The sequence below is a fragment of the Aethalodelphis obliquidens genome, unplaced genomic scaffold (assembly GCF_003676395.1).
Source record: "Aethalodelphis obliquidens isolate GAN/ISIS:26980383/991018 unplaced genomic scaffold, ASM367639v1 scaffold9, whole genome shotgun sequence".
Classification (NCBI taxonomy): domain Eukaryota; kingdom Metazoa; phylum Chordata; class Mammalia; order Artiodactyla; family Delphinidae; genus Aethalodelphis; species Aethalodelphis obliquidens.
In genome coordinates, this window is record NW_020837953.1 from 23998129 (window position 1) to 24026060 (window position 27932).

A 27932-nucleotide genomic window follows, 5' to 3' on the forward strand; every position below is an offset into this window, starting at 1 on the left:
CCTTCAGACGACCCCTTCCAGCTCCCCGGAAGGATTTTCTCCCCTGTGTCCTGTCGAGTGAGTCCCTTCTGATTCCCCTTCCCCAAGAAGTCCTGCTTCCCAGCACGGGGGAGTGGATCCCCGAATCCCCTTCTTAGTGCCAGCTGAGGTGGGGCCTCATGCCAAGTCGGGCCCAGCCTGGGCAGAGAGGCGGAAGCTTGCTGGGAAGGTGGATCGATGACGGCGCTTGCTGCAGGGACTGACTGAGGGGTGGAAGGAGCAGATGCAGCTGGGCCCTGCGCACCCAATCCCTGCCCTTTGTCCTGACCTCCAGAAGGTCAGTTGTCTAGTTCTCCATTGCCCAGAGATTAGGCCCAGCGATATGTTGTCCTCCTGCCCCCCTTTCCTGCCAGTGTCTCCTTCCTTTGAGCAGCTCCAGAGAGCAGTCATTTCAAGGGGGAGGGTTGGGAACAAAAGGTTCTGGATCTCAGGCAACCTGGGAGCAGACTGTCCTGGGAGGAGTGAGTAGATGGGGGACTGAACCCTCTTCGAGGGCCAGGGAGGGAATACTACCTTGCCCAGTCCAAAAACATTAGAAAAGGATGATGCTAGAAGGTCTGCAACTGGAGCTGGTAACCTTAAGCTACTGTCTTAACTTTTCTGAAACCCAGTTAGCTCACCTATAAAATCAGGAAAATAATAATACCATGAGGTATCATGGGGTCGCTGTAAAGGTTAAATAAGGCAACACAGATGAAGTGCTTAGCACAGAGCCTGGCATATAGGAAGTGCTTAACAAATATGATGATGATGATGGGCATTCAAAAGTAAACACAGGGCCTTCCCTGGTGGCGCAGTGGTTGAGAGTCTGCCTGCTAATGCAGGGGACACGGGTTCGAGCCCTGGTCTGGGAGGATCCCGCATGCCGCGGAGCAACTAGGCCCGTGAGCCACAACTACTGAGCCTGCGCGTTTGGAGCCTGTGCTCCGCAATGAGAGGCCGCGATTGTGAGAGGTCCGCGCACCACGATGAAGAGTGGCCCCCGCTTGCCACAACTAGAGAAAGCCCTCTCACAGAAACGAAGACCCAACACAGCAAAAATAAATAAATTAATAAACTCCTACCCCCCCCAAAAAAAAGTAAAAGCAGATTAGGATGAGGATCAGATCCCCCATCTTTGTTGTCAGCCATCCCATCTGCAGGGTGAGAGGACCATGTGGATGGTAGAGTCCAGCACTGTCCTTTGTGAGGTCAGAGACCTCAGGTCCTGCAACTTCCAGAGCTGACCAGGCCCACACTGAGCCAGGTAGTGACTAGACTCAGAATTCATGAACAGAACCCAGTAGGGGAGAGCCATCTGGGATAGTTCTTCCCCACCCCCATGCACAATCTTGAGGATACAGTAGGGACAAAGACATATATTGGTGGGAATAGTGAGATACCCTCTATAGCTAGAGCTCAAGAATAGTAGAGGGGGAACATGCCACGGAGCAACTAAGCCCATGTGCTACAACTATTGAGCCTGCGCTCTACAGCCCGTGAGCTACAACTACTGAGCCTGCGTGCCACAACTACTGAAGCCCACGTGCCTAGAGCCTGTGCTCCACAAGAGAAGCCACTGCAATGAGAAGCCCGTGCACCGCAACGAAGAGTAGCCCCCACTCGCCACAACTAGACAAAGCCCACGCACAGCAACAAAGACCCAACACAGCCCAAACTAACTAACTAACTAAATAAATAAATAGAAAAAAAAATAGTAGAGAGGGAAGTGGGAGCTGAAGATGAAGAGATAGGCCAGGGATGGCCTATATAGGAGGATTTGAATGCCAGTTGGCATCATGATCTACACTATATAGATATTAGGGAGCTGTTGAAGGTTCTTCAGAAGGACAAGAGTGAGCAGTGCTTTAGAACTGGAAATCCTCCATCATGTCTAATGATCTAGGACTGACTTTGAGGAGCCCCCTGCAAAGAGACAGCATATGGTATTAGCCTACTCGGTGGTTCTCAACAGAGGCAATCTTGCTCCCCAGGGGATATTTGGCAATGTTTAGAGGCCTCTGTGGTAGTCACAACTAGGGGTGTTACTGGCATCTAGTACTTAGACACCAGGAATGTTGTTTAACATCTTGCAACGCACAAGACCACCTCCTGAACAAAGAATCATCCGGCCCAAAATGTCAATGCTGCCAAGATTGAGGAGCCCTTCCCTAGACTGAGGGTGGAGACACCTGCACCTACCTCCTCGCAAGATGCTAGTGCTGGGGACATCTGGGAGTTAGACAACTTGATGGGCAGTTCTCCTGGCCAGCCCCAGGAGGCTTCCTGCACAGCGAGTCCTGGGAAGGTGACTGAGGGGAGCCAGGAGAGCACCGATGTCCTGTGATTGATGCAGTCAGAGTAGGCATATGGACTGGGCTCCTCTTCGTTTGCCCGCTAATTGACCAGGATCCTTGGTGGGTCCCAGGCCCCGGCAACTGATGGGGTTTAGAGTGGGTGTCTGTGAGTTTGGGGCTGAGTGAAAGTGCTCCATGTAGCCCTCCACGTATTAGACATCGCAGAGAAGGAGCAAGCAGGGCACTTGCAACATCACAGGGGTCTGAGAATGTCTTGCCCTCTTCAGTGAGGGGCTGGGAACTCTGTGACCTCCCTTGTTCCTCCCCTACGGCCCAGGGCAGTCCCCTCCCCACTCCACGGAAACAGGCTTGAATGAGCTGTTAGTTTCACCATGAGGCTGGGCTGGGGCTAGGAGACAGGACACTGGATGGAAATCAGATACACGTTCTCTTCCTGATCCCCCTAGGGGGAGAGCAGGAGCACGAGCATTTACAACCTCCTAGGTTTGGTGGGGCAGGATCCAAGATGAACCTGATGGAGAGGTGAAGGAAATCACTGGGAGATTTGACCAAAGCCCTGGAGGCTGTCTCCACTCCCACACAAGTAGGAAGTAGGAGGGGCCTCATGGTGGGGGCGGCTTGAGAGAACAGATACCAGATTCTGACTCCCACCCTACACCCAAGGCGCTGCAGCAAGAAGGGGTCTCTAACACAGACCACTCTGCTGGGAAGCTGTATCCTTCAGAGCCCACCCTCTGGGGTTGGGGGTGGGGAATGTCCTCAAGGACAAAGTTGACACCAGCTGCAAAAAGCTCCCAGCTCCCTTCAGCTCTTGCAGAGGGGAAGTAACAGAGAGGGATTGGAGGGGGAGGAGCTCAGATCCAGGACTAAAGAGGTTCAATCTTTTGGGTTCTTGAGAAGGGGCGGCTAGAGTCCCTGCTAGGGATGGGAAGCTGTCCCTGCTGCATTCTTTTCCTGGGAGAAGGAGATGAGGGTGGGGAGGGGGTGCCTGGTGTTCTTAAATGTCCTGGCCCCAGGGGTGACGGAGAGGGATCGGGAGCTGGGAATGAGAGCCCTTGAAGAAGTCGCTAAGGAGCCAGGAGGAGACCCTCTAGATTAGCCTGAGGTGGACTCCACCCCCACCCTCAATTCAGTACTGGTGACTTTCCAAGGAGGAGTCCCAAAGAGAAAGAGAATTCCAAAAGGAGGAATCACAGGCAGAGAGAGGAAGAATCTCAGAGGTTATAAGATGGGCGGGGAGAGGCTCCGCCTTCAGTCTCTCCAGACCCACCCTGCCTGACAGCAGGCTGGGTGGGGTGGAGCGCTGGCTGTGACTGTGACTCAGGTTTCTGTGGGCAGCCAAGGGCAGCCGGCAGGGAGGAGCCCAGACCAACAGACAGGCCAGCCAACTGCAGCTTTCACCTCAGCTGTCCTTTCTCCTGGGAATGCAGGAGGTTCTTCTCTAGCTTTGCTGGCCTCCAAGGGCTAGCCCACCCCTGCTTCCTCATCCTCACCCCCAGCCGACCCTCGTCTTCCTTCCCAGAACCCTCAGCCAAGGCACTGACACAGGAGGGAGAGTCAAAGGTCACTGCCTCTAGGAAGGCCCCAGAATGTCTGTGCCACAGGGAGAAGAGTATAATAATGATTGATCCTGCACAGGAGGGACAGACTGGGGGAATCTTGGGTGCTGGCTTTCAGACTGAGCAGCCTGCTGCCCAACCCCCCCACTCCCCCAGCCAGGATAGCCAGGATGGCTCATGTCTGGGCAAGCTGGTTGTCATGGTGAAGGCTAGGGGCTAGAATGGAGCTGCCGCAGAGTCAGGCTCTCCTAAGTGAGGAGAGGGTGCTCAGGGACTCCCAGCCAAGCCCCCTCAGCATTGACCAGCCAGGGAGGGATGGCTGGGGCTGCAACCAAAGAGCTATAGCCAGGGACTGACTGTAGGACTTCCCCTTGGTGATGGGTGAGGGTGCGGCCAGCACATTCCCCTGGTATTTGTGGGGCCTGTTTGCTGGGCTGAGTTTTTAGAGAGTGGCTGGAAGAAAGGGAATGCACATTTACTTTGTGCCAAGTGCCTGCATACATATCTCACCAATCTTCACAACAACTGGGAGAGATCCAGCAATTTGCCTAAAATGGCAAAGCTGGGATTGAAATCCAAGACTGACTGCTACAAACACCGGTGATCTTTCTTTTCTGGGAACCAGGCTGTGTACTTGTTCTAGGGGAGGGAGAGGGAGAAAGTGACCTGAACTTTATCAGCCTGGATATTTCATCAGGAGGCCACAGTGGTAGGATGCAGGCGCTGGCTGCGTTTGGGGTTTAGAGGCAGATGACAGTTTGAAGAGAAAGCCACTGATGAAATGCTTGGCACATAGTAGGTGGTCATTGAATATTTTTGTAAAGAAGCAGCCAGATCTGTGTATGAGCCATGGCCAGTTTTCTGGGACATCCTGGGAGGTTCTGGCTCTGAATTAAAGCAACAGCGCAAGAAGCTAGTTTGAAAGAGGGACTTTCCAAGACCATCCCCGGCGAGAGAGGAATTTGCGGACATCACTGAGTGGAGATGGGGGAGTGGAGGGGTTGGGGTGGTGAGGAGGAAAGGGAAGTTTGTGGATGATACAGGATTACAGCAAGCCGCGGACGCCACCCAGCGGCCATAACGCAGCCCACGGGGAAACCAGGCTCCAAGAGTCCGCTGTGCGCGGAGCACTCTGGGAGTTGTAGTCCTGCTACATTAAGGTGCTGCCAGTGGAGCTGTTGGGTGTTGTAGTCCGACGTTTCCTGGGCGGGAATTACCCTCGTTGGCCGGACCACGAGTCCCGTGGTGCCCCGCGGCAGGCCGCGCAGGCGCGGTGAGTCGGTGCCGGTCAATCCCGAATGCCGTGGGGCCGCTAACTGGGTCCAGCGGTGTTAGAAGGGGTCACCGAGTGGGTCTGTGTTGTGGTGGGGTAGGGCGGCCAGCACCATGTCGAGGCAGGCGAACCGTGGTACCGAGAGCAAGAAAATGGTAACCGGAGCGTGTGACTCGGCGGGCGGGGCGGAATGGAGGTGTTCTGGGGAAGGGGCCCGGCGCGGGGCGCGAGTCGCAACTGGGAAAGCTCCTTCTGCTAGCGCTGGGAGGGGGTGGTTCCGCTGGAAGGAAGGAGGAGGCTCCTTGGTGGGTCGAGAGCGGAGAATCGCTCCGGGGTGGTCCCGGGTGTGAGGCAGGTTGGAGGGCCCCTGGAGTAGCTCGGAGACCCCTCCCCCGAGTGCAGTTGGGTGCAAGACCAACAACTACGGCGGCAATAACAGTAACTCCCACTGTTGCTCTCTTACTGTGTGTTAGGTACTGGGCCTGGCATTTTACGTCCGTTATCATTTAATCCGCAAAATAACTCTCAGGTGGATAATGTTGTCGCCATTTTAAAGCTCAAAGAGGTTGCATACTGGCCCAGATTTACAGCTAGGAAGAGTTAGGATCTGATGAACCCATGTCTCTCTGACCCCAAAGCTAATGCTTCAGACTACTAGACCATAATGTCTCTCACACTCAGCTACTGGTTTTGCCAGAAAGCAAGTGTAAGGGGTGAGCCAGAGTAGGGAGTAAGTGCTCTTCCTCTGGCGAATGGCGGGCAGGCTCCCTCCTTGTCCTGGGAATAGTGGGACACCATCTAGTCCTATGAAGTTTGGCTGCAGATGGGGGCTGGGCCTGGAAAGTAACGTGGATGATGTTTTTATCCAAACTGAGGGGACTTCTTGACAGGTGTTCCTTTTCTTTGGCATATTCTTATTTCCTCCAGAATTGCCCGTTTGTCTTGTTTTCCAGTTTACAGACTGAGTTATTGAAGGTTGCATGCAGGGCAGACCAGGGACCTTTTGTTGACACTCAGCTCTAGAAGGGATGACTAAACTTCCCTCACACCTTTGCATCTTATACCAGGAACAGCCACCAAAAATGGGCAGCAGGAGACCCTATTACTCCAGAGTAGTACTGTACTTTTTCTCTCAGATCCCTTTTGAGAAGTTGATGAGAGCTGTGGATCCTCTCGCAGAAATAGTAAATAGACAAACATATACAGAGACATTTACTTACATTTGGGGAGGATTTGTGGGCCTGCGAAAATACACTGTGAATTCCTATTTTGGAGGAAATACTGAGTTAAAAAGAAAAAGGAGAGAATATTTTGCTAGGCAACAATGTCATGTAGGGGAAAAAGCATGGATATCGGTTGGAATTCTCATTGGTCCTCAATTTCCTTATCTATGAAATGGGGACAATAATACCTCCCTAGGATTAAGTGAGGTAGTGTAAAATGCATGGGGCATGGTAAATGTTTGCTTTCCTCTCCTTTTCCTATGATATGAATGGATATGAGAAGTCTTCCTGTTTAGTTTTCATATCTAGCTCTATTTTGTACCCTTTTTTAAAACCTGAAACCAATATTGAAACTTTTAATACCATTTTAGCAGGAACCTTCAGTCTCCACACACACCCCTCCCCCCCAGCCCTCAGTATTCACTCAGTTTTGGTGAAGTGAGGGAATTAGGGAGGGGCAGCAGCGCATTCAGGCCTCAAAGCTTTTGCTACTGCTGTAGTCTCTGCTTCGAACTTCTTTCCCCAGAGACTAGTTAGCTACTCCTCACCTCATTCAGTTACTCAGATATCATCTTCTCAAAGAGGGCTTCCCTGACCACCTGACTAGTTCTCTATCCTCTTACTCTACTCTGTTTCTCTTCAAGCACTGTCTATTTCATTTAAAATATTTCATTGTAGATTCTATACTTACTTGTTTATTTTCAGTCTCCCCCATGAGAATGTAAACTCCATGAGGGCAGGGGTTGGTTTGTTCACTGCTCCATTCCCAGCACCTAGAATGATGGTTGGCACTAGGCAATCTATATTGAATGAATGACATGAAGGTTTGGTGCATCCTGTCATTCAGTTCCTATTGGTACCCACTCGAGGCTTGTCACATGATCCTCTTTGTAGCCACCTGGTTCTGACATGCTCCCCTTTCCTCTCTGCCTTTGGAGTCTCCCCCTCTAGCAGCCCACTTCCCAATCAGCCCAACCTTCTGCTAAGTGCTGCGTTCCCAGGTAAGCCTTCCAAAACTTAAATGGTTAATATGCCCAAGTAATTAGATCTCTGCCTTTTGTCTGTGTAAACAGAAACAGCCCATTTGTCTAGCAAACTTTTCCTGAGTCCCAGCTCTGTGCAAAGCATTGTGGGAAATGCAGAGATGAAGTCCTAGTCCCTAACCTTGAGAAACACATACTCTGTGAGAGAGGTGAAAAAATACACAACACAGAAGTATGGTACTGCCTGGGCTTGAGTCCTGGCTTCACTGCTTACTTATGTGGCCTTGACCAAGTGTCTTCATTGTTTTGTTTTTTTTGCGGTATGCAGGCCTCTCACTGTTGTGGCCTCTCCCATTGTGGAGCACAGGCTCTGGACGTGCAGGCTCAGTGGCCATGGCTCACAGGCCCAGCCGCTCCGCGGCATGTGGGATCTTCCCGGACCGGGGCACGAACCCGTGTCCCCTGCCTCGGCAGGCGGACTCTCAACCACTGTGCCACCAGTGAAGCCCTCTTCATTGTTTTAAGCATCAGTTTCACCATCTTTATTTATTTATTTTCGGCCACACCAAGCAGCTTGCGGGATCTCAGTTCCCTGACCAGGGATTGAACCTGGGCCATGGCAGTGAAAGCCTGGAATCCCAACTGTTAGGCCACTAGGAAACTCCCACTAAAAAGGTAATAATAGTATAATAAGGTTGTTCTGAGGATTAACTGAGGTATCGCATGTAAAGCTACCAGTGTGATAGAGCACCTGAAGAACACAGTTGACACTCAGTAAATGTCAGCTAGCAAGCCTTTTCTCTTTTCTGCCGTGCTTGTCGGATCCTGGTTCTCCAACCAGGGACCGAACCTGTGCCCCCTGCAGTGCAAGCACAGAGTCCTAACCACTGGACCGCCAGGGAATTCGCAGCATCCTTTTTGTTTTAATTGAAGTATAGTTTATCTACAACACTATGTTAGTTCCATGTGTACAACATAGTGATTCGATATTACTGTACACTGCAAAATGGTCACCATACAAGCATCCTTATTAGTAAAGCTATTAACCTTTGTGTGTTTAGGCCTGCCCTTCTTTTGTGTTGTGGCTCTAATCTCCAGAGCTCAGGTGAGTTACTACTTGAGTAGCAGCATTCAGAATCTCCATGACAGGAGGCTGGGGAGTGACAAAAGAGGGATGGACTGAGTCCTGTTACTGACCTTCCTTCCCCAGCTGCTGGGGAGCAGTCACACTGGATTATTTGTGTTGACAAAAATAGTAAGTATGACTGTTAATAAGTATCTTGGAGCATTAGCTCAAAAGATCAGCCCCTTAAGGATTTTTGATGTTTTGTTTGGGGCGCTGACTGCAAGCTGCCTGAAAACCGTGCGGTAGCTTACCTGAGTGTAGGGCTTGGCTTACCTACTCTGCTCAGGTTGTGCCTGAAGCACTTGGCTTTGCCAGTGTGAAACCACTCTTGTGGTTTCTTGGTCTGCAAAGCATCCTTAAGTCCAGGATCTCATTAGACCCTCCTTCCAACCCTGTGATTGGCATGACATATTTCACTGTTACTGTTTTTGTTGGAGAAGATTGAAGTTTAGCAAAGTGAAGTGACTTAGGTAAAGTCTCACAACTAGTGACAAGTCCATACTCAGAACCAGGTCTTCTGACTATAAACCGAGCATCCTTCTATATGCCTTACTAATTGTTTTAAAGTTCTTTATAGCGATTCAGAATCTCCCTCTTTGAACCTAGTTCAGGGTGCTTTCTGGCACCACACCACAGAGAACCAGTTTAAGGCCAAAAATAACAATATCTACTTTTATTTATTTTTTTGGCGAGCAGTATGTGGGATCGAACCCGTGCCCCCTGCCTTGGAAGCGCGGAGTCTTAACCACTCCAGGGAAGTCAGGGAAGTCCCACAGTATCTATTTCTTGAGTAGGTGCTGTGCAGCAGGTACTCTACACACATTATCTTATTGATAACCCTGAAGGGCAGATAATACTATCGCCATTGTGCAGATGGGAAAAGCTGATGTTCAGGGAGATTAAGCAGTGGCTTAGGATGACATACCTTTTTTTTTTGGACATAATAACTTACAGGACGGTGCTCAACTCTAAGAAGACTGAGTCTCAGTTACTTAACCTATCTCCTGTAAAATGGGGATAAATAATGTTTGTTTTGCTAACCTCTCATGGTTGTTATAAAGCTCAATAAGTATCTGTGAAGACACTCTGAAAGTTTTATAAATGTTAGTGATCATTATTATTAAACATAATTAAAACAGTCTGAAAGTAGAAGTTTTGCAGAAGAGATTCATGTTTCTGTTGGAAGAATGTGCTTATGTTCAGTGAAGAAATGGGACTGATTGAATTGGTTGACCTTTAAGGTCCCATGGAACCTTAAGTTATAAGGGTCTTCAGACTCTGCAACCACTTGTTAGTTTTCTGACTTCCTCTTCTGTTCTTTCTTGTGTTTACTACTATCTAATCACACTGGTCTCCTAGCTGTTTCTCACTCATGTCAGACATACTCCCACCTCAGGGCCTTACACTTACTGCCTCAAATTTTTTCACCCAGATACCCTTACTACCTTCAGTTCTTTGCACAAATATCATCTTAATGAGGCCTTCTCTGACTACCCTATCTAAAACTGAACCCCCCCACACACATACATACAGGTAAACATAAATCTCCTTTTGTGCTTATTTTCCTCCATAGCACTTTTCACCATCTGGCAAACCATTTATTTTATTTATTCAGTTTATTACCTCTTTCCCTCCTGTTAGGTAGTTCCTGGTACATAGTAAACTTTGAATGAATGATTTTTTTCTATACCACAGCTCATTCCTATTTTTAAAGTCTGGAGACCTTTAAGTTGTGTATTTATGTCATGCACTATTCCATATAGGCTTGGTTCATAACTGAAGATGGAGATAAGACTTACAAATTAAGAGAGGGTGTGGAGAACCTGCCTCAGGGACCCTATTCCCAGATCCCAGGCATATTGATTCTGTGACCACCGACAGATCTGTTTAGGACCTTGATTTTTCTTATTGGTAACCTGGGGGCTGCTGCTGTATAAAATGCTTGGTAACATCGTGATATGCATGTTACTCGGCATCATGGTGGGCTGAGGCTCTTGGAGTCTCCGTCCAAGGACTCATTAATAATGGAAGAAAAGATCTCCTGATTTAATGCCGTGGTGCCAACTCTGTGGACTGGTTACTGCTGGATTGTCTGCATCCATTCATGCCTAAGCCATTCTAGTGCCAAACCCTTAACTTTACTAAAAATTATTCTCCTCCTTCATAGCTTCCCTTTAATTGCCATATTTGGTATATGGTCTCTTGGAGACATCCTGATCTGTTTTAGTTGAATTCAAAGAGCTTACTTATTCTGAAACTGATTCTCTTTGACTTCCTGGTACAGTACCTTTTATTTGTTTGTTTTTTAGGGAAGGTTATTAATATTGCAGTTGTGGGGAACAGTGGACAGAATGAACTTTGGCTTAGAAACTCCTGGTTTTCATCCCCCCAAGTTACTTTTGTCAATAGTTAGCTGTCTCTTGGGGACTTCCCTGGTGGTCTGAATCCGCCTTCCCAGTGGTTAAGAATCCGCCTTCCAATGCAGGGGACGTGGGTTCAATCCCTGGTTGGGGAACTACGATCCTACATGCTGTGGGACAGCTAAGCCCACATGCTGCAACTACTGAGCCTGAGCGCCACGAGTAGAGAGAAGCCTGTCTGCCGCAATGAAACATCCCACGTGACGTAGCCAAAAATAAATAAATAAATATTTAAAAAATAAAAATAATAATTATCTGTCCTTGGTCAAATTACTGAACCATTCTGAGGCTCAGTTTCCTCATCTCTAAAATGAGATTAGTTTCTGCTCTTTCTGCTTTACAGAGTTATTGTGGGGTGAAAAATGAGATAATGAAAAATAGAATGTATGTAAGCAAAAGGCATTCACATTATTATTCTTTTTTAAAAAATTTTATTTTTGGCTGCGTTGGGTCTTCATTGCTGCACGCGAGCTTTCTCTAGTTGTGGCGAGCGGGGGCTACTCTTCATTGTGGCGCGTGGGCTTCTCATTGCAGTGGCTTCTCTTGTTGTGGAGCACAGGCTCTAGGTGCACAGGCTTCAGTAGTTGTGGCACGTGGGTTCAGTAGTTGTGGCTTGTGGGCTCTAGAGCACAGGCTCAGTAGTTACGGTGTATGGGCTTAGTTGCTCCGCGGCATGTGGGATCTTCCCCAGACCAGGCTCAAACCTGTGACCCCTGCATTGGCAAGCGGATTCTTAACCACTGTGCCACCAGGGAAGTCCCTCACATTATTATTCTTGCAGTGACCTCCTCACCAGGCCATGGGGATGAGGTGAGGAGCATTGGGCCGTGGGAGCCTGAGCCTTAATGTTAGTTGTACTTTCTTCCCCTGAAGACTTGCAGACGGAGAGGTGCTCTGCTCCAAGTCTGACAAGCCTCCATTCAGAAAGGACTGGTTGGGGCTTCCCTGGTGGCGCAGTGGTTGAGAGTCCGCCTGCCGATGCAGGGGACACGGGTTCGTGCCCCGGTCCGGGAAGATCCCACACGCCACGGAGCGGCTGAGCCTGTGAGCCATGGCCACTGAGCCTGCGCTTCCGGAGCCTGTGCTCCACAACGGGAGAGGCCACAACAGTGAGAGGCCCGCGTACCAGTACCACAAAAAAAAAAAAAAAGAAAGAAAGGACTGGTTGGGTAGCAATCTTGATTTTTCAGCCATGTTTCTGTATGAGTACGTTGATCCAAATGTGCTGCTAACACGTTTCTCACTTTAACTCCGATAATACCTTTCCCCCAACCTGCTGCTTTTATTCTGTAGTCTTGGTATTTGCTGTTCCTTTCACCTTCCACATCTCTCTGTTTTTTGGTAAGTAGGTGACAGGATTCTTTATCTGGGAGTTTCTGTGCTTTCAACTGTGGTTGTAATAGAAACCAGTCCAGGTCAGTATTGTGTTCCAGGTACACAAAAGATTGTGTTCCTTTCAGAGTTATCCCTTTCCTGCAAACACTTTAGCTATGTGTCAAGAGAAACATTATTTTTTCCCATGTTGGTGACTTAGAGGGTTATCATTAGTGCAGTGGACTTCATCTGGTGCTTCCTTCCTTCCCCCTGGGACCTCTGCTGCTCCTGGATGGGGCCTTGGGAGTGCAGTTAGGCTTGGCAGCTGTGGTGGGACCCTGGGTCAGCAGAAGTCCACCTTGGTGTGTTGGAAGGGTGACTGCTCAGTGCGTGAGGTGCCTTTCACAGCCTGTTTTTTAGTGGGTCTAGTTTCAGTCCTGACACGTTGACCCTAGGGAGCTAAATTCTTTGGCTACTCCACAGGGGGTGATGGTCTTTCCCACCAGACACGAGTAATCTTCCTTTGAATTCTGACAGTTGCATTGAGGCCCATCCAGACTCTCACCAAACTTGCTTTTCTGTGTGGCTTGGTCCTGACTGCCTTTTGAATCTCTTTTAGAGCTCTGAGCTCTTCACCCTGACCTATGGGGCTCTAGTCACCCAGCTGTGCAAGGACTATGAAAATGATGAAGATGTGAATAAACAGCTGGACAAAATGTGAGTGAGCTCCTCTGTGGGAGAGTCAGTAACGGGACTCCTGAGTGCACCGAATCTACGTGGTCCCTTAGGGCCCAGAACAGGGTTCACTCTCGTTACCAACACTTTGGGTACAGTTTCCACTGCTTATTTATTGGGGTGTTTTGGGATTGTCCTAGTTTTCCCTTTACCACCAACAGCCTTATGTTCAGACATAAGACATTCAGACCGCATAATATAGTCTGTTCTCTCATTTCTTTCCCAGGGGCTATAACATTGGAGTCCGACTGATTGAAGATTTCTTGGCACGGTCAAATGTCGGGAGGTGCCATGACTTCCGGGAAACTGCAGATGTCATTGCCAAGGTCATTATCCTGGGCCACCTGGCCGTACCGAAGGATTGTCATTGGAAGGCACTGCTTACCACTCGCTCCCTTAGAAAGGCCCTTATTATTCCAGAAGAATAGCTAGGCAGCTGTTTGGACCAAAGAAGCCTTCCTGGTGGTTTAGGAATAACACAGATTATGAGAAAGGGAAGAATGGTTGGGATCATCCTTGTGGATTAAAGACCCACTAAAATCAAAGCCAGATCTTTTCAACTGTGCAGATATAGCAGAGTAGCATGGTGGTTAAGAATATAGACAGACCTGGCCGTGAGGCATGTGGGATCTTAGCTCCCCGACCAGGGATCAAACCTGTGCCCCCTTCGTTGGAAGGTGAAGTCTTAACCACTGGACTGCCGGGGAAGTATGGTCCACATCCAAAAAAAAAAAAAAAATCTTAGGGGAAAAAAAATAAAGAATACAGACAAACCTGGCTTCAAATTCTGGCTCCAATACTTAGTAGTTCTTAGGTAAGTTATTTTTAACTTCTTTAATTACCAGTTACCTCGTCTTTAAAATGAAGAAAATAAGAGCTACGTCATAGGGCTTCTGTAAGGAGTAAATGAAAAAATGAACATGAGCGTTCAGGTAAAATGAATGCCCTTACTGCAGCATGTATATAGAAAGTGTTTGCTATTAATAATATTAGTGTTACATATTATAGGGTTAATAATAAATGATACAACACCTATAGCTTTGTGGTGTTAGAAGAAGGGTTCAGATAGCAGAGAGAGAGGACAGGAAAGTGTGTTGGGACCGCTCTGTGGTTAGATGCTGGTTCAGGGCAGCCACCCCTGTCAGAAGATCAGTGCTCCTTTCCACTAAGAAGTGCAGGTAATCAGCAAGTTGTCACCTAATTGTATGATGCCTTGAAGGAGAAGGGTGTGGAATTGTGCACAGTTGCTTTTCCTTTTTGCCTTGAATACCTGAAGCTTCAGTGTCTTGCAGAAGCCACAATTTTTTTCCTGAACCATTTAGTTCCCCTTGCTGGTCCCATCACATCACCTTCCCTGTCGTACAGCCCCTACTACTCTTCCTCATAGTGCCATTGTGTGTTTTTTGACAGGTGGCATTCAAGATGTACTTGGGCATCACTCCAAGCATCACCAATTGGAGCCCAGCGGGTGACGAATTCTCCCTCATTTTGGAAAATAATCCCTTGGTGGACTTTGTGGAACTTCCTGATAACCACTCGTCCCTTATTTATTCCAATCTCTTGTGTGGGGTGTTGCGAGGAGCCTTGGAGATGGTGAGTGCAGCTCTTTACCTTCTGAGACACCTGAAATGTAGTAAGGTCTTAATAAATGTTTGAACGAATGAATGGGAGAGTGAAAAGAAGGGCTTTTAGCTCACCCCAGTGCTTCGCTGCCTGAGGTGGTGATGCTGCCAAGTGTAGGATCCAAGTTGGAAATCTCCACATGGTGTTGATGCTCCCTGCTAGGCTGGGAGGTGGTGCGCTCAGCCCTCAGAGCCCAGGAACATCTGTTCCCAGATTGGCTTATTTGGTGACAGTTTGATTTGCGAGTGTTCTTTGCTACGTCTCCCTTATTGGGTGGGGACCACTGCCTTCTGCACAGGAACTGGCAATCTTGTCCATGTGGAAACCAGCCTCCTTGTTTAGGCTACTGTGGATGAGTCAGTTATAGCCCTATCCCTGGTGGTTTCCCAGAGGCTGTGGCTAGGCAGCCGCCCCTTCATTTTTGCACTGTCCCTCAGGTCCAGATGGCTGTGGAGGCCAAATTTGTCCAGGACACCCTGAAAGGAGACGGAGTGACAGAAATCCGGATGAGGTTCATCAGGCGGATTGAGGACAACCTCCCAGCTGGAGAGGAATGACCGTCCCCAGGACTTCAGCGTAGCTGGCAGGAGCCTTGTTGGAGTCAGGAAGCCTCAGTGCTCCCTCTGCCCTCTAGAATTAACTCAGTGACTGTTTAACACGGATGTTATATATTCTTCTAACTTTGTTTCCCTTCTCCATGTTAATAAAGAACAGACTGTGATATAGTCCATTTACCCTACAAGTGTGCACATTCAGGAGGGAAATTCTTTGCTCCCTTTCCCTTCAGAGGGGCTGGATGTAGTCATCCTTGGTTGGACTGGAAAGAGCTCAAACCAGTTTACATTCCTGTTTGAATTTTCCAAAGTAGAACCACTTTGACCCCATTAAGAGGCAAGCCTAGCACATTTGTCCCTGGGTCTTCAGAAAGTCATTGGTGAATGGCCGTAGGGAATCCAGGATTCACTGGGACAGGGGAGGAGAAGCTGGGAGGGGTGGGTCGGATTTGCTAGCTGTAGTGTGACACACTGTAGTGCTTGCCAGGAAAGGGGAACCAGTCATGCCAGAAACGTTGACTTCTGGGAGGCCACCCAGGCCTCTCTTTCCTTCCTGCTGTTTGGAGGCAAGATCTCCTCTTTTTACAGAGGGTCCATCTCTTTTTCTTACAAGTTCTTCAATAAAGACACATTCTTGAGTGAAATCCCAATCATGTCATGTTTTTTCTCTGCTCAGCCCTGGGAATTTTGTTACAGTGGGGTGAGGAGACCTGCTAAAAGTTCCTGTGCCCTACCTTGACTTCATCTGGTCTAGGAATGGCTTCTTCCCATGGACCAGAGAGTCTGGGAAACCTGGGAGCAAATGAGGCCCCTTCAGAGTCATTTTTGAGTCTACTGTCTGTAGCAAAATCTAGAAGCAGACCATTATCCCAGACGTGCCTAAAATGGACTATCCTGGGCCCTTGGCCACCAAGTTGGAGGATTTGGCTAGAAAGACCATGTAAACCTTGGTATTGGGGTGCCATTTATTGAGTGCTTACCATGTGTCATCACTGTACCGAGCACTTTGTACGTATCATCTAATTCACAATAATTCCATTTTTAGGAGGAGGGCCCAAGTTGCCCAAGGTCATACAGCTAGTAAGTGGAAAAGCTAGGGTTCAAAGCCCCAGCCAGACTCCAAAGCCCGTGTTCTTAACCGCGATGCCTGGCTCACACGGTGGGAGGGTGGGGGAGCAGGCCTGCGGCTCCCTCTCAGTGTCACAGAGCTTAGGATGGCTTTTGAAGGGAGCGATCAGAGGTCGTCAGGCCATATTTGGTAGCACTGTTCTTGGGGATGGCCTAGGGCCTTGAGGTCTCAGGCTGTTGGGGTGAAACAGAGCCCCAGGCATTCCCTGAGGTTAGTAGGCAGGCCTGAGATGAGGGGAGCATTGTGCTTGAAGTGTGTCTTAGTCATGAAGGTTAGGACAAGGGTCCTGGGGCACCAGAGCACACGGCCTGCCTCCTCCAGCTGGGTTAAGCCGCTGAGGAGAGGAAAGATCACTTTTGTGTCCCCGAGTATAGGGATCCCATCCTTCTCTGAGCCTCTTTACCTCCCCCTCCAAGTACAATTGGGGGCTCCAGGGCATGCACCCCATTTTGGTCAACTGTATCCTCAGCGCCCATCAATGCTGGATCCAGTCACACCAGAGTTTGAGTGAATGAAGGAGAGATTAAGGGAACAAAGGCTGGGCCCCAGATGTGGAAAACGTTTGAGTGGTGCCTGGACCCTGCCAAGAAAAGTGAGCTGCACCACCCTTTCCTTCTCTAGGGGGGCCCTTGCCCTTCCTCTCCTCCCAGACCACAACCAACTTCCCAGCAGCTGTTTGTATGGCGTGAGGTTTTGGATATTTCCTTTCCCAGAATTTAACTTGGGCAACGTTACAGGGTCGGCAAGCTGTGGAAACAAAGCCCCCTTGGTGAGTTCTCGCGGTTACAACCCCACAATTGTGTGATGTGCACCCAGGGGCTAAGGGAAGGGAAAGGGCTGAGGGCTGTGAACTATTGGGAACATCACCTCATCTTCTCCCCAGATAAGCCAAACATACAAGGCCCAGCTACCCAACAGCTGGTCCCCCACCCCTGAAGTTAATTAGCTGTAGATTACATATCCCTTTGCTTTACTATGACTGAGGCTGGGATACCACACCCCGCAACCCCCAGGCTAGGCCATTCCCCATTCATGATATATTGGCACAGCCAGCAGGATGGGGCAGGTTTGCCTGGTTGTATGGGAGGACCTGATTAGCCAGGGTGGGGGGTGGGGGGGTGGGGGCGGGGGTTTCCCAAAGAGCCTGGGTGGCTGGAGTAGTCCATGCTGGTGGCCTTTGGACTTGGCGCTGCTTGGGCAGAGCAATAAGGAAAGACCTTGCTCTGCAGCCTTTGGCCACCAGGGGTCTCCAGACCACCACTGTACTGTCCCAGAGAGTTACTATTGGATCCCTGGTTTTCAGCGTTTGCCAGAAGACGCACCTGATGGAGTAAATCTCGGAGGCTGGTCAGAGCCCGAAAGTGCCCCTTTTCTTTAGTCACAACCATGGGACCTGAGAACAAAGCTCGCATGGCTGCCTGGCTAAGGGCCTGCCTACTGAACCCAGGGCGCGGGAAAGAACACGTTGGCTAAGAAATCACTGGCTTCCATTCACACCCCAAACTCTCATGCTGGCCTCCTGAGTTGGACGAGCTAGCTCTGAGGCCTCGCCTAACCAACCCCCACTTACTTCCTGAGTCGAGACCAGAGCACCAGCCCTGTTCCCCTGATGTAAGAGAGTCCTGTTCCTGCCCCGGACTTGCACCAGTGACATTTCCATATTCAGGTTACACCTTTCTCTGGTGGATTGGCTGCCCCTACGTCTGTACTGGGCATCCAGGTCTGAGAAGGAGGTGGCAAGAGAGGCCCGGGAGCAGAAATTGCGCTAAGTAAAGTTAAAACAGTCTCCTAACAAGCAGTTCATTGTGAATGGCTGGGGGTGGTGGGTGCAGGAAAAGCATCCTCCCGTTCTCCCTCCCGGAGCTTAAGTGCTACCATGTGCTGTTCCCTGGAAGCCAGAGGGCCGGTGGGAGGGGAGAGGAGGGTGGCGGCAGGCGAGGAGCCTCGCTGTTAACCAATCCCCAGCCTTTGATGTAGGGCCAGGCCTGACCCCAGGACGGCCGCTGGCCACTGCCAGGGGAGCTGTGGGATGCAGCGCATTCCTGGGGGCAATTTACGCTTCTGGCGGCAGGAGAGGAAAGTTTCTACTGTGGGGAAGGGGGTGGGGGGAGGGCGCTGCAGTAGAGTTGAGGGCTTGGGTGTAGTACGAATAATGGAGGGAGCCAAGGCACAGGGCAGCACCCTCCTAACTCAGTCTGGCTCACCTAACCTGCTTGGCTAGAGGCAGGAAGCATTCTCTGGTGGACCCAGAGCTGGTAAGGGGCAGCACCCTCACCCACCCACCCTCCGGGCTCTGGGGGCCTGGACTGTCAGCCATGAGGGCATCAAGGACTGAGCCAGGCTAGAGGAGGGCTGGGAAGATGGTGTGATGAGCGTGACGGCATGTGTGAGTGAGTGCGGACAAATGTTATTCATAGCAACAGCTAATCTTTATTGCAGAGTGACTATTTGCCAGTGCGAGTCTAAGCACTTCACCTGGATTTCTCGTTTAGCACTCACAACAACCCCCCTATCACTGTTCCTATTTTGCAGATAAGAAAACTGAGATACGCAGCTAATGCATAGTATCAATAGACTTAGGACTTGAACCAAAATAGTCCAGTATTGGACACCAAGCTCTTATCCAGTACATTCTGTATGGCACATGTATGTGTGTGTATTTCAGTGGGTGACTGTTTCCTTGTATTCCTTGGGGAGTGTGTCTGTATGTGAATTCTTTCAGTTAATGGAAATGTAGCCCTGAGCTGGGGGCTGGGGACATGGAGATGCTGGGAGCTTCTATCTATGGGGAAGCAGCTGAAGCCATGTGTGGTGGTGGGGAGGAGAGGAGAGGTTGAAGGTAAGAGTCAAGGGCAAGTCCCAGCTCTGCACATAACTTATTAGTTACGTGACTCTGGACAAAGAATTTGAACTCTGAGCCTCAGTTTTTTCATCTGGAAAATGGGGATAATAATGCCTACTTTGCTGACTGTTTTGAGGATAAAACAAAATGAAGCATGTATATTTCCTGTCATAGGCTGAGTGTTCACTGGCAGTTACGATGAACTGGCAATTACAATGAACATTAGGGGAATTGTCTTGCAAAATTGCTGTGCGTGGATATGTCAGTGTCTGAGTGTGTGCAGATGGAAATTTTGCGAAATCAGGGTCGTGCCTCTATTGTTCATTGCTATATCCCCAAGCGTCTAGCACTACTTTCAGCATAAAGCAGGTGCTCAATAAATTTTTATTCACTATTGGCTGAGTGTAAGAATGGAGTGAGGAGCGCCCATAGAGAGAGGGTTGAGTGAGCAGTGTGGGCTTCCACTGGGACCAGCTACATATTTTTTTTTAATATGTATTTATTTATTTATTTGGTTGCACCAGATCTTACTTGTGAAAGGCGGGCTCCTTAGTTGTGGCTCCAGGGCTCCTTAGTTGTGGCATACGAACTCTTAGTTGCGGCATGCACGTGGGATCTAGTTCCCTGACCAGGGATCGAACCTAGGCCCCCTGCATTGGGAGCATGGAGTCTTATTCACTGCGCCACCAGGGAATTCCCCCAGCTACATATTTTATCGGGCTCAGGGCAAAATGAAAATGCAGAGCCCCTGATTCGAAAATTATTATGAATTTCAAGCTGACCCACGAGAGCATAAAACGAAGCCCTTCCGAGCTACAGGCCCATGAAGCCAGCCCCGGCCTCCCCTTGCCTTTGAGCATCACCAGCCCCCAGCCCTCCCCCAGCCCAGCTGTTCGGGAGGGAGTCTAAGCAGGCTCCACCCAGGCCTGCCGTGCTTCCCAGGCTGTCTGAGGGAAGGTGAGGAAGGGGAAGGATTGCTCAGTGTGAGCAGGCCAGGGAGAGACTCAGTGACCTGCAGACCTTTCCTCCAAGAAGCCCCTCCTGAGCCAGGCCAGGCCTGAAAGCAGTCCTCTGCCCTCCATCCCTCTAGGAGCTCACCTCCAACCCCACCCCGCAAACCACCAAGCAGGCCACTGGGTGGTCTGGGAACATGTGGTCACACTTAGACATTGATTGAAGCAAAATTGTTATAAGATTAGAATATTTAAGGTAACTTTAATTTCCACAGCATTACTGGGATTTTTGAGGATGGGGCTGAGAGATCCTCTGGGGTAGAAGTGAGGAGAACGGTGGGGCCTGCGGGAGGAGTCTTCATTTCCCTAGTTCTGTAAGAGAGGCCTGTGGCAACTGAAAAGAAAGAAGGAGGGCTAGACGGAGGGGAGGACTTTCCAGGAATTGTAGGACCAAGAGTCTATAGTCCCCAAGCAGATATGGAAAGTCAGGGGTGGGCATGGGGGTGTGCAGAATCATCAAGGCCCTGGTGGAGCAGCAGTTCACCAACACCACGCCCCCTCCCCAGACTATTTGCACACCCTAGGCACACATCTGTGCAAACATCCCTCTCTCCCATCAGCTTGCCAGACAGATGGAAGAGGTGGCAAGAGGAAGGTTCCAGCCAGGACCTCCCCAGACTCCAACCTAGGGTGGTTGGAGCCCAGAGTTTTCTCATTGACAGATCAAGAGAGAAATTTAGAAAGAATGGGAGAATCATGGTAACAGTAATAACAATTGCTAACATTTACTGAGTCATTACTGTGTGCCAGGCTTGTATTAAACCCTTTATAGTCACTGTTTCTAAGAGGCTCTATAGCATGGTGGGAAAGGGGAAGACTGGGGAGCCAGCCTGCTTGGAGTCGATTCCCAGCTTATCCACTTCCTAGCTATGTGACCATGGGTGAGTCAGTTAACCCATCTGTGCCTCAGTTTTCCCATCTACAAAGTGGGGACAATTCTCATACCAATCTCAAAGGGTTGGTGTGAGGATTAAATGAACTAATCCATGAGAAGTGCTCACAATAGTGCCTGGCATGGAGTAAGAGCCCTGCAAGGGTTAGCTGTTGCCATTAGGGACTATCATTATCCCCCTTTTAAAGAGGAAGAATTCGAGGTCTGGAGAAATGAGGTCACTTGCCCACAGTCACAGAGAGGCAGAACTGCGATCCAAACCCAGGTCGACTTGACTCCTCAGCCTGTGCTCTGAACCACCAGGCAGGTGCCAGCATCGCCTCTGCCAGGGGCTGTGCTAAGCAGCTTACATGCCTCGTCTGGTTCAGTTTAACCAGCCACCCCATTTCATACCCCTGCTCAGGCCTTGAATCCTCTCCAGCCAGCTTCTGATTCTTGTGGCTGAGGAAAATAAAGCCCAGAGAGGGGCAGCAACTTGTCCAAGGCCACACAGCAGGCGACCACAGACAGGACCGACCCACTGATATCTAGGCACTACCAGAGACAGACCAAGGATGGAAGCCCTGGCAGGTGGGATGGGGAACCGGGCTGGGAGTCTGGCCTGGCTTAGCCTAAAGGTGAGCTTTGGCTGGAAAGCCTGCAACCTCTGGCACCCAGACACTCATTTCCTGTCTTGAGGTTTGCTGTGCAAAGAGCTGGTAGAAGAGGAGGCAGCTGTGGCAGGGTCGTGGCAAGACTGTTTTAGCCTCTGTTGGGGGATGGGTAGCTGAGGCTCACCTTAGGGGTCCAGTGAACACCAGGGGCCACAGGACAACAGGACAGGGCCAGACTTGGCCTCCTAGGGCCAGTTGAAAGGAGGAGCTGGAGCCCTCCCTCACTGCAGGGCATTCAGCAGGGGGAGAAGAGAGGGGCTGGGGACGTGTGTGCCACATAGAACCAGGCAGGGGGGCCTCAGGAAAGTTTAAAGGGTGAGTCAGGAGAATCAGGGGTGGGATCACGTCGGGGACTGAGTATGTGTTGCAGCAACTGTGTGCGCGGAGCCCATGGGAGCCCCTTCCTGGGCACAGTGCACCCCCTCACTTGCCTGCTTGCTTCACCAGCGCCCCCTTCACTGAGCTCCCCCCCAAGAACAGCTCACACTCAGAGCTAAGAGCTCGACGTGGATTAATGGATTTAATCCTCACAACAGGCCTATGAGCGCTTTTCAGATGAGCAAACCGAGGCTCCAGAGGTTAGGTAATTGCTCAAGACACGCAGCTGGTGAGTGGTGGCTCTTGGACTTGAACCCAGGCAGCCTAACTCCAGAGTCCCTGCTGCTTTGCTCCCACCCTCTCCCTGAACGCTCACCCCCATCTGATCCCCATCAAGGGCCTGGTTTTCACACCAGCTCTGGGGGAGGACCACAGCTCTCCACCCCAGCCAGTGTCCTCTTAGGTACCCCACCAACCAGGCCCCCTCCCCTTCCTCGGACAGTGCCCCAGCCTGGCTCCCCTGCTGTCCCTCTGAGCGGCTCAGGCCAGGAGGCCAGACCCAAAGACCCGTTGCAGTCCCCCCGATCTGAGGGCTAGGGTGGGAGTGGGCCCAGACTCCGGAGGTGGGCGAGGATGGGAGGCCCCATCGAGGAGTGGCCGGGCTGGTGTGTACCTTGGCGGGGGGACAGCAAAGTGGGAGGCCTTCGGAGGGCAGGCGGTAGGAGGGTGAGGGGCCATGGAGGTGGGCCCAGACCCAGAGACAGACAGCCGTGGGCCCTCCCTGCTCCTTTTCTGGGCCTGTGGAGGGTCTTTCCCACTTAGAGCTGACACACACACACACACACACACACACACACACACACACACACACACACTCACACCCTCACCCCAAACCCCTTCCAAACTCCCCTACTGCACTTGCTGCCTCCACTTTCTCCCCTGTGGCTGTTCCTTTGGCCTCTGCCCCCTGCCCCCTGCCCCTGCCCCTGCCCTGCACCCCAACCACCAGCCCCTAATTGCCAGTCCCAAAGGACTGAGACATCTTGACCCTGGGGGCCTCCCTGGCCTTCTAGAAACACCCTGTCTTTCTTTTCTGAGTTACTGCTCTCTTGGTTTCCCCCACCTCCCAGCCCCACCTTCTAGGTCTCCTTTGCTGACCTCTCTTCCTCTACGGGGCATGTGAATGTTAACGGTCCTCGGTTGTGGCCTGGGCACCCCTTCGCTGAGCATCCCTCCCATGGCATCAGTCACCATCTGTACACCACGGGCCCCTAATCTCTAGCTCGGAACTCTCACTTGCCTGCTGGATACGTGGAAGCCCACAGCAGTGTGCAACTCAGTGCATCTGACCATCCTCCTTCTGGACCACCACCTTCCCACTGCCCAATCAGAAACTTGGGCCTTGTCCTCGACACTTCCCTCTTTCTAGGTCCTTCACCCCCACAGCCAAATCCTGCCCATCCCACCTTCTTTACTCTCACATTTGACCTTTCCTTCCAGCACCCATTGTCCGCCTCATTGGACCAGCCAGGATTATTCCAGCAGCCTCCTCCGGTGTCCCTGCCTCTGTCTTCCTCCATGTGGAAGTCAGGGGGCTCTTTTAATTTATTTTTTAATTGGCGTATAGTTGTTTTACAATGTTGTGTTACTTTCTACTGTACAGCAAAGTGAAGGAGAGAGGGCTCTTTCTAAAGCCCAACTCTGGCCACGTCACTGCACTGCTCCAGAGTCTTCGGTGGCTCCCCATTTCCCTGAAGTGAAGTCTAACCAGCTTCTGCACGGCCTACAAGATCCCGCTGCCCGCCCCTGTGAGCACACAGGCTCACCTCCCTAAACCCAGAATGTGCGGGTCACCACCGTCCCTCCTCCCGCTTCCCCCTAAGTCTCCCCCCTACCCCACCCCACCCCCAGCCCAGTCCCTCTCAGCTAGGTCACCACTGGCAGGAAGCCTTCGCGGACTGCTCAATTATGGGCCATCACCCCTGTGCTGTCCCTTCCCTGCCCTGAGCACACCATGGCCCCCTTCTCGGCGACAGGGTCTGGGTCTGTGTCCCCATAGACGGGTCATCCCCGAGAGCAGGGGGCTCCAGACGCAGGCACAGGGCGCGTGAGGGTGAGTGGGGACCGAGCTGCCCGGGATGTGCGTGGGCTGGGGGTTGTTTGAGTGGGTCCCCGGAGGGAGGCGGCTGTCGAGGCCGGGCTGGGCGCGGACCTTGGCGGTGCCAGTGGAAAGAAGAGGGTGGAGGCCCCGCCCCGCCGCACCCCTCCCGCCTCCCTGGCCCCCCCGCGCCGCCCGCCCACTCCGGCAGCCGCGAGGGGCGGCCGGCAGAGCGACGCGGAGCCTCGCCGGCGCGGACCCCGACGACGCCCCTGCCCGGAGCCCGCGCGCCCCGGGCCGCCCTCGAGGGCCCGGAGTGGCGCCAGGCGGCCGCCCCTGCAGGTAACGGGTCGGGGGGTGGGGGGAGGCGGCACGGCTGCCGGGTTTGGGGGCTCCGAGGGTAGGACCCGGCCTGGGCTTCCCCCAAAACTGTCCGGGACAGCTGGGACAGCTGGGCCTGCGCCTCGGACTCCGAGGTGAGGACGGGTTGGGGGACTGGGCCGGGGGTCGGCGCTGGTATGCGGGCGCCCATCCCGTTTCCTGCTTCCCGGGGCAGAATCCCAGATAAAGCGCCTTCCTCCCTTCCTTCCCAGAAGCAGGGGCTCCAGCTTCAGACAGTCCTGGGTGGCATCCCTGACCATGTGTCTCGGAGCAGTCACTTCACCTCCGGGAGTCTCCCTTCCCACCTGTACAATGGGGATGACAAAGCTTCCATCGCAGGATGGTGGAGCAGGGAGGAGGGAGCAGTGGCCTTAGACCCCGCTGTAGCCCCAGGCGGGGGAAACCCCTCAGCTCTCCTCTCCCCATCTCTCTCACGATTCTAGTTTGCTGGTGACCTCCCGGTTTCCCGTTTTTTCTGCTTCTGCCCCCAAGTTCCTCCTATTCTAGGTGTCCTGGCGGCACCCCCAAACTGGAGAGTGGGGTTCTGAGGAATGTCCCTGCCGGAGACTCAGCACCTTGCCTCAGCTCAGGCCTGAGACCTGTGGGGGTGAGGGGACTGTTGCCCGGCTCAGAGGGGCCGGGGTCTGAGGGCCCCAGAACAGCCTCCCCGGGTGTCTGTCCTGGGGCTAGAGGCATAGTGGCCACATTAGCCCCCGGGCGGAGAGACACTATTCATCCAGAGGAGCCCATGAGTTGCGAGCCGGGGAAGGGCAGACCCTCTGAGTTTGCTTCTTGTGTGTATGCATGTGTGAGCCTGTCAATGTGTGCATTTGTGGGGTGTCGGGGGGGGACAGTGAGTGTCTGCCAGTATGTTATTAATGTGGGCATCTGTCAGTGTGTGCTCGTGTGAGGTTCTCAGCGTGTGTGAGAACATGCTAGCCTTTTGACGCAGAAATACCACTGACCTCCCTCAGGGGACCCTGGCAACCCAGAAGTCCTTCCTCCTGTCTACCTTCAGCGTCTCTTGCTAAGGCCTGTGCCCTTGTCTGGTGGCAGGATCCATCCCCTCCTTGGAGTGTCCTTAGCGAAGGCAACCTCCTAGGGAGCTGCCTTGGGTGTTTGGAAGATCTGGGGGCTGTGGAGCTGGGATGGCTGGAGGGTCAGGCAGTCTGGGGTTCCTCTCTGGGGACTGACCCTCACTGGCCTGAGTAGAAGGGGGGCCCTCAGGGAGCCCATTCTAGAGCCCAGAAGAGGACGTGTGGGGGGCAGCAACCTTGCACTGGGAGTTGGTGGTCTCAGTCAGGGCATAGATGTCCCCGCTGGCCTCTCGCTGGGCTGGTGAACACCAATAGACCCTTGGACACACAATCACCCCAAAACGATAATGAGGACACACCACAGACAGAGTCACGCACAGCTGCATAGCTACACTCCCTCCCACTGACAGTCATACACAGTCATACACCAGAACATGCTCTGTTGAAACACATACCACCACAGATGCTGAAACAACAGACAGCATGCGCATGCACGCGCGCACACACACACACACACACACACACACACACACACACACACACACACAAACTCCTACAGACACATGGCAGGCCCTACGTGGCCCAGCCAGACGTACTCAGACAGGACAACACACACACACTCACACCAGGGTCTCTCTCTCCAGTTTCACTCTGTCCACCACAGTGAAATGAGTTTCCGCTCTTTGGCTCAGAGGAAGCAGAAAGAAAAAGAGGTGAAGATATCAAACAGGGCTGTCAGCCTGAGCACCCCAACTCGCCCCCTGCTCCGGGTCTGAGCCAGACCAAAGGCTGGTTGCCCTGCTAGGACCCCAGCCCACTCCAGGTCCCCCAGTGGCACGCATGGGGCTCCCCTTGTAGGAAAGTGGGGCCTCAGATGAGCCAGTCCCATCGGTGGCCTGAGGCACTTACAGAGCCGGGGTGGAAGAACCAGAGGCACAGTGGCCTCTCATACGGGGTGCAGCTGTCTCTCAGGGTGCCCGTGGAGCTACATGAAGGGGAGGAACCTTACAAGCCAAAGTGTGTGTGGGAGGAGCCATCAGGGGAAGCAGCAAAGAGGTGACTCTGGCCGCGATTTTCAGGGAGAACGAGAACTTTGACAGGTGCAGGGCGCGGTAAAGGTGAATGAGGGCATTCCAGTCAGAAGACACAGCGTGTGCGAAGGTGTGGAGGTGGGAAGCTGCAGAGTTCTCTCTGGGGACGGTGACTACACTGTGAGAGACCGACGGGGAGGGACGACAACTACTTTGAGGTCAGATTTCCTAGGGCCTTGTCGGAGAAAGGGTGTGAGCTGCAGAGTGGTGCAAACTGGGAATCACTCTAGTTGCTCTGGGGGGAAAGGATGAAGAGGGATCTTACAGGCAAGGACACCACTTAGGAGGCTGGGCAGAGTTTGAGGAGGAAGGTGATGGGGGGCTGAGGTGGGTGGTTGCCATGGGGATGGGAGGCAGGTATAGATGGAGAGGAGTAAGGAGAGAGATTGGACAGGCCTCAGTGATGCTTGGCTGTGGGGATAGGAGAGGGCAGGCCAGGAGCCTTGTACTGGGTGACCGTGGTCTGACCCCAGAGAAGTCAGGTCAAGGGGAGATGTGGGTTTGAACACCAGGGTCTGGTATGCTTAGGTGCAGGGGGCTGAGTGTGGAGTGTGGCCATGGGTCTTGGGGCTAGTTTAGTGTCTGGGAGACCTGGGTATGTATGTTTAGAAGCCAAAGAGGGTGTGTGAGGCCATATGTGTGCACACGTATGCCCAGACATCAGTTAAGGAAGTTACGGTCCCAGAAAGGGAATTCCAGGCCTGCTCTGTTCTATGGTGGCGGGGTGTAGAGACAGCAAATCCTGACCTTGGGAGTCAGACAGACTGGGGTTACTTTCTGCGTGACTCTGGGTAAGGGACTTCCCATCTCTGTGCCTCAGAGTCCTCATCTATAAAATGGGAATGCTAATACTTGTCTCCAGGGTCCTTTTGCCTGCAGAGAGGTGAAGAGTGGTCTGAGGTCACACACGATCAGGGTGCGGTGCCAAGAACTTTCACCCAGACTTCTGATTAGAGTCTGTTACACCTCTCTGGTTGGATCCTGGGAAGGGAATGGGGAGGGCCTGGCCCTGCTTCTATTCAGATTCTTGGAAAGTTCTGAATTGAGAAGTGACTGTCCCCATGCAGGCTGAGATTTCTGGCTCTTGGAGGGCAGAAGAAGTGGGTGGCAGAGGGTTACTGCCTCCTGGAGAGAGCCATGCCAGCACTGCTGGCTCATCTCCGGGATGGGATTATGGAGACTCAGAGACGAAGTTGCCTCAGGTCACGTAGCAGCCAGTGGCAGAACTGAGTCCTGAGGACAGGACCCTGGGCTCAGGCTTCCCTTCCTCTCAGAGGCCGCCCTCCCCTAGCAGGGGCCATCAGGAACCTGGCACGGAGGGAACCTTGTCAT

The 27932-nt window shown here is 52.0% G+C and overlaps 1 protein-coding gene across 4 annotated transcripts; it reads left to right on the top strand.

The window, feature by feature from the left end:
* The first annotated feature begins 247 nt into the window (after positions 1-247).
* TRAPPC3 (trafficking protein particle complex subunit 3) lies at positions 248-19514 on the top strand. Of its 4 annotated transcripts, none has more exons than XM_027109107.1 (5): positions 248-316; positions 12854-12951; positions 13196-13295; positions 14380-14562; positions 15030-15796. In XM_027109107.1, exons 1-5 carry the CDS (start codon positions 263-265, stop codon positions 15147-15149), a joined length of 555 nt encoding a protein of 184 aa, XP_026964908.1. In that variant the 5' UTR covers positions 248-262; the 3' UTR covers positions 15150-15796. The 4 variants fall into 4 exon arrangements, with proteins under 4 accessions (XP_026964908.1, XP_026964910.1, XP_026964909.1 ...); XM_027109109.1 differs by lacking the exons at positions 248-316; positions 15030-15796 and adding exons at positions 5144-5323; positions 18808-19514; XM_027109108.1 differs by lacking the exon at positions 248-316 and adding an exon at positions 5144-5323.
* Positions 19515-27932: the final 8418 nt, after the last annotated feature.